This window comes from Triticum dicoccoides, chromosome 2B, assembly GCF_002162155.2.
Source record: "Triticum dicoccoides isolate Atlit2015 ecotype Zavitan chromosome 2B, WEW_v2.0, whole genome shotgun sequence".
Classification (NCBI taxonomy): Eukaryota; Viridiplantae; Streptophyta; class Magnoliopsida; order Poales; family Poaceae; genus Triticum; species Triticum dicoccoides.
In genome coordinates, this window is record NC_041383.1 from 471,545,055 (window position 1) to 471,555,154 (window position 10,100).

A 10,100-nucleotide genomic window follows, 5' to 3' on the forward strand; every position below is an offset into this window, starting at 1 on the left:
CCGTAGAATCTCCAGTGGACCGCATTAGTGATCTCCCAGATGACGTCCTTGGGGAGATCATCTCCCTTCTCCCCACCAAGGATGGCTGCCGCACACAAGTCCTCGCATCTCCTTGGTGCACTCTCTAGCGCACCGCGCCTCTTAATCTCGACCGTCGTCAGATATCCGTCTTCCTGAATTTGATCTCCTCAGGGCCATCGTCTCCTCCCAATAGGGCCCCGTTCAATGCATTTGCATCCCAACACGCTACCTGTTGTCCATACCCCATATGGTGGACGCCTGGCTGACATCCACTGAATTCAAAAAACTCCAGCAGCTTGAGTTCTACCATTACTACAAAAAATATATGTCGTGATCCCAGCTCCATGTATTTGTGCCAACACCACAGTTGTCCATCTCGTGGTTTTCCTCCTCTCTCCACACCCTCACCATAGCTTGGTGCCATCTACTAGACAATCTGGTACTAATGATTCGACTCCCACTGCTAAAAAGACTTTCACTTGTGGTGGTTGATCTGTCGGAGGCCTCACTACACAGCATCATCCAATCCGGTTGCCATGCCCTGGAGCGCTTGCTGCTTGTTTTTGGATTAGAAATCCGTATCCATTGCCTCCAAATAAAGTTGCCTCACCTTAAAAGCATTAGAATTTATTTTGAAGGACATCAACTCACATCATCAAAGATGCCCCTTCACTTCAAAGGTTGCTCCTTGATTATTGTTATAAACCTTCGCAAATAACTGTCATCTCTGCGCCTAAACTTGAGGCCTTCGGTGTAATTCGTGATCTGTTTCTACATCACAACATGTTGTTTGGCTCCACACTTATTCAGGTACTGTATATTATCATCTACACTTTTGTAATCACAAGCTGCATTTTTTATTTGTGCGCATACGTTTTATATCATCTTGGAGTACACTTTGGATGCTAATATTATGCTATATGCTCAATGAAGAGTTCGTCCATCAATAGCCTATCAACGGTGTTGGATTCTGTCAAGATCTTATATATTAGAATGTCTAGTATTGATCTGAACAGAATTATTGGCTTGTTGCGATGCTTTCCATGTCTGGAGAATTTGTATATAGAGGTGATTACTTCATGCACATTGAAAGCCCATATATATTGTAATAGAATTGTCGTTCGGCTATCGCTCTATCGACATACTCTTTTTTAGACCTTGACTATTTTCAATCTTCATGTCTATGTAGGCAGCAACACATGGAGAAAAACGTATAACTAATCGGTGGCGTAATAAGCACTGGGAGTTTCTCAGTTCTCATGACATTCGTTTGAGGACAATAAAAATGGAAGGTTATGCATCCAATCAGGCAAACAGAAACTTCGTCATATTCTTCCTGTTGAATGCGAGGTTACTATTATCCATGAGACTTAAGTTTTTCAATAAGAAATTTCTCACTGACAGACATGTTGAACAAAAATAAAAGAAGTTTCAGGTGGACAAATGGGCTTCTGAACGTGCTCGACTTCTATTTACAACAACTTGTCATCATGTTCCAATAAATTTTTTGGCACAGGATGTTGATTTTATGGATCAGACCGATCCATTTGTTTGTGACTGCCAAAACAGCGGTTGGGTTAGATGTTATTGCCATGTTCAATCTGGATTTTGTCTAAATTTGATGAACAATTAATTCTTGGGCTTTTGTACCCTTTGTAAGCTTGAGTTACATGTTGTTGCCCTCGTACTCCCCTCCGCCTGCCACTACACTGTCGCATCTTCCATGGCTCTTGTCCGTTCCTGTCCGAGGCCTCGCCATCGTTCTCCGCCTTGGTTCGCTTGTTGTGCCTGCCGCCATCTAGCATTGTCAACATGGTCAACAACCGAGAGGAATCAGGAGATGACTGTACGTGGAGAGGCTGACAATAGGGATCCATCAGGGTCATGGCATTACGCAAGAAGGTGCCTCGTTATTACAAGCCAAAAAAAATACTTCCTCCTAATTGTTTGACATCTAGGTCCCACGCCATTGTCAATGTAGTCAATAAACAAGAAAATTACACAACGAGCGGCTAACACTAGGGGCCCAGCAACTCGCCCAGTTGTATTTTAGTTTTAGAGACAGCGCTCAACTACGCGTTGTGCGGGGTTTGTGACCCGTGTAGCCCACACTTTTATTTAAGCACATGACGAGCCCAGTTGATATCTGTTTTCTTTCTGAAAATGGCTAGCCCAGTTCTATTTTTTTGAAGAATAACCAACCGAGGCCTACTTGCTTTTCTCAGCCCTACTGGGCTGCAAATCTTTCAAGACGAGGATAGATGTATTCGGCTTCCGCAGAAAATGGGTTATAAGTAGTAAGAAATGGGCTGAAAACAATGGCAAATGGGATGTATGCTGTTTTCCACAGATTTGGAGGCTGACTTGTGGGCCTACTAGGTTGACGATGACGCTATCCTAAAAAATAATTTTGACGCGTACGCAAGGCTTTGTCAAATTAGTCAATACAGAGCAGTGGTTGTTGGATGTCCATCCAACGGCCATCATGCTTCTTCAATCTTTAATCTTCCTACTCCAGTCGCCCAAACCAGCGTGGGCGGGACTGCTTGCTCCCTCCTTGCGTGGCCGGCTATGCTTCCGCTAGGCCATCCCTCTACCCACCCGCACCTCCTGTTATTTTTCCACGGCATTAGCCTCACCCCACAGCCGACCAACCAGCCCACGTACTCCCCTCAGCGTGGGCATCCGATGTTGTGCCTTCACCGGCTCTGGGTCATTCCCTTCCTCGGCCTCACTGTCGTCCACCGCGTTGGTGCTCTCTGCGCGGCGTGGTCAACATGATCAACAAAAAACAGCCATCGGAAGAGGGATGTAAGTAGAGAGGCTGACAGTAGGGACCCACACAAGCAAGTGCCTCCTTATTATGCAAAAAAATGATTGCTCCTACTGACATCTGGGATCCATCAGCTGTATCTTCACATGGAAGGAAGTGCCTCCTTGTTAAGCAAAAAAAATTGTTCCTCCCGGTGACAGCTGGGACCCGACAGATTTGGTGGCTGACTTGTGGGCCTACTAATCTGACGCGTACGCAGGGCTTTGTCAACTTAATCAACAAATGATTCTAGCAGCTAGACCGTTGGATGTTAATCCAAGGGTTGTGCTGCTTCTTCAACCTCTGATCTTGCTCCTGTCTCTCGTGGGCGGCAGTGCTGCCACGCACCCGAACCAGTCCAGTTTCCCACTCCTCTTCATCTGCGACTCCACTGCCGCGTCTTCCTCATCTCCAGGTCGTTCCAGTCTGGCGCCTCGTCGTCGTCCATTGGCCTTGGCGTGCTCGGCACGGTGTGCTCAACATGGTCAACAAATGAGAGTCATCGGAAGATGACTATACGTGGAGAGGCTGACAGTGGGGAGGCATCACGCCCATGGACGCATGCATGCAACTTCGTCCTTTTTAACCTGAAAAATAATGTTGTCTCCCCCTGACAGCTGGGACCCAGCAGCTACATCTTCGCACACAAGGAAGTGCGTCCTTACTACATGCAAAAATAATAATTCTTCCCCCTGACATCTGGGACCCATCAGCTATATCTTCGCACGCAAGGAAGTGCCTCCTTATCCTCCCTAACAGTTGGGACCCACCTGGTCGAACCATACGTAGGGTTGTCTCTCTGGTAGCGAACATGTACATACATACTGTGGTCGATCGGTCTCTCTGCAAGGATGAACCATGGCCGAGCAAGGAGCAACACGTGTGACGTAGCAGTTGAGGCAGTCTTGTATGAATCATGTACACATACGTACATCCATGCTGCAAGAAAGTAAATATAGCTACGTATGTAAATACGGGCGGGGTCTCGAATGCGTACAGCAACAGCATCCTGTTCATCGGCAGCCAACCGGCTGGGTCGGAACGGAGAAACAATGTCGTGTTCATCGGGAGGCAAAAGACTGGCTCGGAATGCGTCGTGTTCATCGAGAGCCAACCGGCTTGGACGGAACAGCCGAAACAGGGTCTGGCATACCGCAGAACGGAGTAAACGGCCTTCTGTTCGACCGGCTACGGTCGAAACGGGATCCTGTTGATCGGGAGGGGTTTGGCGTACCGCAAAACGGAGGAAACAGACTTGTGTTCGAGCTCCTACGGTCGAAATGGGGTCCTGTTGATCGGGATGGGTGTGGCGTACCGCAAAACGGAGGAAACAGACTTGTGGAGTGACTACTGTCAAAACGGGGTCCTATTCATCCACCGTCTACTACCTCGTTCCAGCCTCCACGGGCTACTATTCATCCACCGTCGACTTCCTCCAGGCTCCACTTGCTACTGTTCACCCACCATCGACTTCCTCCAGCCTCCACCAGCTATTGTTCAGCACGGGGTCATGTTCATCCAGTCTCCACCGGCTACTGTTCAACCAGCCCTCCACACGGGGTCCTATTCAACCAGCCCTCCACGGCGTCCTATTCATCCACCCACAACCGACTCGGGTGTGTGGCGACCTCCACTCGATCAGGGTCCGGTTCATCCAGCGGCAACGGCCTCTACTACCGCGGGGTCCTGTTCATCCAATCCCCACCGAGAACTGTTCATCCAACCACAACCACGTATGTCTCGACTCGTTCAACCAACTCCCAAGCTCACTGTTCATCAAGAGGCGGCAGGTTCGATCGGCTTCAGTAAGCAGCAGCAGCAGCGATCGATCGCTCGGCTTAAGTTAGCAGCAGTACCGAAGGAATCGCTCGGGTTCAGTTAACAGCCAAGGGATCGATCGCTCAGGTTCAGTAACACGTGTAGCTAGTGCAATCGCTCGGGTCCAGTTAGATCCAACGCCTTGCACACACGCGCGTACATGTACGAGAGAAACATGCAAACCTCCCTGCATTGCTCGGCCCCGACCACCCATCGTAACCAAGAACTCCCCGAAATGTTTCTCGCCCTCGCTTCTACCATGATTTTTTTTGTCATGGACGGCCCAAAGAATGTCATGCAGGTGCGTCCACGGCCCGCCCAGGATGAAAAGCCCATTTTCTGTCATGATTTTTTGTCATAGAAGTAGGAGCCCACCACATCTATGATGATACATGCTTTTGTCACAATTATCGTCATAGAAGTGTCATAAGCATGACAGGAAAAAATTTGTTCAACCCAAAATGTCACGGATGTGTCTTTTTTTGTAGTGTGATCAAATTTATGCACTATGCTAGCATTCACAATTCATAAATTATTTCTTTTATCATTTACCTACTAGAGGACGAGCAGGAATTAAGCTTGGGAATGCTGATACGTCTCCAATGTATCTATAATTATGAAGTATTCATGCCATGTTTACAATAATTTTATATGGTTTTTGTATTGTTTGATTAGAATTAATCCGGACTGACGTTGTTTTCAACAGAACTACCGTGGTGTCATTTTTTGTGCAGAAATAAAAGTTCTTGAAGTGGGCTGAATATTTACGGTCATTTTTTGTGGACCAAAAGAGACCCCCGAAGCTTCGTGGGAAGACCAGAAGACCCACGGGGAAACGACAAGCTCGCTAGGCACGCCCTACCCCCCTAGGGAGGGGCAACCGAGCTTGTCGTTGCCTCGTGGAGCCCCTTGACGTGAGACTAACGCCAAAAATTCCTATAAATACCCAAACCCCAGAAAGAACCCTAGATGAGAAGTACCGCCGCCGCAAGTCTCTGTAGACACAAAAATCCAATTAGGAGCCCGTTCAGGCACCCTGCCGGAGGGGGAAATCATCACCTGGAGGCCATCTTCTTCATCTTGATGGCTACCATGATGAGGAGAGAGTAGTTTGCCCTTGAGGCTGAGGGTATGTACTAGTAGCTATATCTTTGTTCCCTCTCTCTCATGTTCTTGATTTCGCACGATCTTGATGTACCGTGAGCTTTGTTAATATATTTGGATCTTATGGTGTTCTTCCCTCTCTACCTTCTTGTGATGAATTGAGTCCAGCTCTTTGAGGTTTCATTATGTTGGATTTAGTACTGGATTTGAGAACACTTGATGTATGTCTTGCGATGGGATATCTGTGGTGACAATGGGATGTTCTATTGATTCATTTGATGTATGTTTGTCACTCAACTCGCGGATCTGCGAGGTGACATTGGGGTAATCTATGCATAGGGGTTGATGCATGTTTTCGTCCTACGTTCTCCGATAGGAACTTTGGAGTGATTCTTTGTTGCACGTTGAGAGATTGTTATATGATCCAATTATGTTATCATTGTTGAGATATTTTGCGCTAGTGAAAGTGTGAACCCTAGGCCTTGTTTTCAAGCATTGCAATACCGTTTTTGCTCATTTTTACTACTTGCTACCATGTTGTTCTTACATTTTTTTGATTATAAAAACCTATATCTACTATCCATATTACACTTGTATCACCATCTCTTCGCCGAACTAGTGCACCTATACTATTTACCATTGTATTGGGTGTGTTGGTGACACAAGAGACTCTTTATTACTACCTCCGTCCGGGTTTATTGGGCCCCTTCGTATCTTGGGTTAGACTTTCACTATCTATAAATTTCTAAAATATAAAGTATATGCTATAAAAATATTATAATGTTGGATTTTTATTAGAAAGAGCTTCCCGACAATATAATTTTTGTGACATATAATTTACGTTTTGTTAGTTAGATTTATAGGTCAAACATTACCCCAAAATAAGAGGGGGCCTAATAAACCCGGACAGAAGGAGTATTTGGTTGCAGGGTTGTTTGAGAGAGACCATCTTCATCCTAAGCCTCCCACAAATTGATAAACCTTAGGTCATCCACTTGAGGGATATTTGCTATTGTCCTACAAAACTCTACGCTTGGAGGCCCAACACGAGTCAATGAGAAGAAATGTTGTGTAGTAGACATCAGTGTCTCATATCCGGCACCTTATATCCATACTACCCATGCACACATTGATCTATCTTACAAGAACACTTGATGTATGTCTTGCGATGGGATATCTGTGGTGACAATGAGATGTTCTATTGATTCACTTGATGTATGTTTTGGCACTCAACTATCGGATTCCGGAGGTGACGTTGGGGTAATATATGCATTGGAGTAATGTATTTCTTGATTTATGTTGATGCACGTTTTCGTCCTCCGTTCTCCGATGGGGACTTTGGAGTGATTCTTTGGTGCACGTTGAGGGGTTGTTATATGATCCAATTATGTTATCATTGTTGAGAGATTTTGCACTAGTGAAAGTATGAACCCTAGGCCTTGTTTTCAAGCATTGCAATATCGTTTTTGCTCGTTTTTACTACTTGCTACATTGCTGTTTTTATATCTTCTAATTATAAAAACCTATATCTACTATCCATATTACACTTGTATCATCATCTCTTGGCCGAACTAGTGCATCTATACTATCTATCATTGTATTGAGTGTGTTGGGGACACAAGAGACTCTTTGTTATTTGGTTGTCATGTTGTTTGAGAGAGACCATCTTCATTCTACGCCTCCCACAAATTGATAAACCTTAGGTCATCCACTTGAGGGAAATTTGCTATTGTCCCACAAAACTCTGCGCTTGGAGGCCCAACACGAGTCCGCAAGAAGAAAGGTTGTGTAGTAGACATCAATATCTCATATCCGGCACCTTATATCCATACGACCCATGCACACATTGATCTATCCTACATGATCAAATGATGGACAACAAAATTGAGCTGCAAAGAAACACGAGATCGGCTGCAAACGGACATAACATACTTCACCACATCCAAAAGATCATATAGTTTGTCCACAGACAAGTTCATAAAGTTCTATAGCTAAAAACGATATAAAAATCGAGGAGGAGGGGATGGAATCACCACTTCCTCGCCGGGCCTTTGCCCTTTCGGTCGCAGGCGCAGTTGTACGCGTCCGCGGTAGGTGGAGGCTCTTGGTCGTCGGACGACGAGATGCAGTTGTCGCTGCCGTCGGATAGGATGATGAGACCCCTCATCTGACGAACCGCCCTGTCGTGCTCCTGCTTCAGCCTTGCCACCCGATCCTTCACTGTCGTTGCCTCCTTCGCCTCGCGCTCCGACTGCTCAATAACTAGCCGGAGCCCCTTCACGTTCTTCCTTCGGAGGCGGCGAGCATCTATTTCTGCCGTCGTGAGGGAGCGGCGGTACACCCAGGCAAGGAGACGCGTGTCCTTGTTGGCGTCCGACTCCGTCCCGCGGTGGCGCGCGACTGCTCTGCTGCCTCCCTCTCTCGTGCATGCCGCCTCTCGTGGCGCGCGGCGCACACCTCCGACTCCGGAGTGTGCGTGCGGGCCGGAGGCGCGGGCACAAGCACCCAGCGTTGGTTGTGTGCAGGAGCGGCCAGCGGGGGAAGGAGACAACGCGGGTCCAACACAGACTGTGCTGACCGGGCGTTGTTGCGCGTGGGTCGGGAGGGTCTAACTCCGGCGGCCGCGCTGCACCGGCGCAGGAGCTGCGGCAACGCTCCAGATTTGGAGCTGACGCCGATCTCCACCTTCGAGCGCTGCAGTGAAATGCGGACGACCATCTCCTCCTTATAGTCGAGCTCCGAGCCAGAGTCGCTGCCGGACCTGCTCATGATGGTGGATGGGATCGGAACCGAAGAGGGAGAGGAGTGGACAGACGGAGCGAGAGAGGGAAAGAGTGAACTAGGGTTTGAGCTCGCCATCCGGATTGGGGTTTTTTATGGAGTCGGTGGTGGACCGGGCCGTGAGGCGGACGTGCTCGGGTGTGCCCGTGCCGCCTCATATCTGCCTTATATTTGGGTTATATATGAGGGGTGTCGGTCAGCCCGGGCATTTGTCCGCAGTTTGAGAGTTTCGGTTGGGTTGATTTTTTTTTGACCAAGCCCGGATTGAGACGGGTAATAGGGACACGACTGTAGATGCTCTGAGCCCGGTTATAGAAAAAGTTTGCCACGTTTCGTTCAGCCATGTTGGCGAGGTGCCCCCCGCGGCTACGCGTGGACTAGTTGCACCCTGTATATACTGGCATCGTATCGGCTTGCGCACGCATCCTCAATTATTCGTCTCACGCCTCCACTGCCCGCTGCCCCGGCCTCACCGACGCCCACCCAGGCCTAAGAAAAACCTCGATTGTTCCCACCGCTAGGGTTTATCTCGAGTGCAATGTTGGTGCCGTGGTGGGATTCGGATTGGAAGGACCGCTCGAGGATCGAGTACCGCACCTATGTTGGCAACCTCTCCTGGAGCACCGATGAGCGCTCGCTCAAGGATGCCTTCCACGCCTACAGCCCGCTCAGCGCCGAGGTCAGTGAAGGTTTCTTGATGTGAAGGCTTCGTCTTTGATTTTAGTCCTCCACCTCTCTCTACAGTCCTAGATCCTCCGCCGTCGCCCCCTCCCATCTCCTCTCCGGTTAGCGCCAGGGACGAGTGGGGCCAGGGTCCCGCGCATGTACGATTGTGGTTGATTTTAGATCTTTCCTAGTAGTTTGCTCCCTTTTTCCGATCCCCTTTAGGTGGCCGGTGGCTGTGTTCGTCGGCTTTGTGTAATTCGTGTTCGTGCTTGGAAGTTGCTTGATGGTACTGTAATATGAGGCTTTTACCCGCAAAAAAAAGTACACTTTGATGTTTTGTTCATTGCTTGCAAGTTTGTTAGTTTGGATGGATTGTACATGTCACCTTGTTGTTTTCTAGGGTTTCTAGGTTTACTTTCCCTCGTTTACACATAGATCTGGTGAAGTTTCCTTGTGCGCTGACTCGCTCGTTCGTGTTTTGATTTGTCAGATCGTCACCGACCGGGAGACGGGCAGATCCCGCAGGTTCGGCTTCGTCAACTTCGGGGACGACAACTCGATGAACAACACCATCCAGGGCATGGACGGCCAGGAGCTTGGCGGCCGCACCATCACCGTCAGTCGGGCCAATCAGCGCCCCCGCCGCTGGAGGGCATGAACAGCAACTAGGAGGTCGTCAGCCGGCCATTAAATCCACCAGCTTATCAACTTATCGTCTTGTTTAAGTTATCAAGTCTCGTGTGGCAGTTTAGTTATCAGTCTTGTGTGGTGGTTTAGTTTATGGTCGTGAGATGAGATGGAACCTACCGAATGTCTATCTATCTGTATTGCGTATCGTTCGCTTATGGCTGTTGAACATGTATTAGTATCGTTTAACCAACTGCAATGGTGAAAATGT

At 48.1% G+C, this 10,100-nt stretch overlaps 1 protein-coding gene across 1 annotated transcript; it reads left to right on the forward strand.

Moving 5' to 3' along the window:
* The first annotated feature begins 9,074 nt into the window (after window positions 1–9,074).
* On the forward strand, window positions 9,075–9,860 carry LOC119367853 (glycine-rich RNA-binding protein GRP2A-like). Its single transcript, XM_037633247.1, has 2 exons — window positions 9,075–9,215; window positions 9,693–9,860. The coding sequence occupies exons 1-2, from the start codon at window positions 9,075–9,077 to the stop codon at window positions 9,858–9,860; spliced, it is 309 nt and encodes a 102-aa protein (XP_037489144.1).
* Window positions 9,861–10,100: the final 240 nt, after the last annotated feature.

Coding starts and splice junctions, on each gene's coding strand:
- LOC119367853 (XM_037633247.1), top strand. CDS start 9,075: ATGTTGGTGCCGTGGTGGGATTCGGATTGGAAGGACCGCTCGAGGATC. Junction 9,216..9,692: donor ACAGCCCGCTCAGCGCCGAG/GTCAGTGAAGGT, acceptor TTGATTTGTCAG/ATCGTCACCGACCGGGAGAC.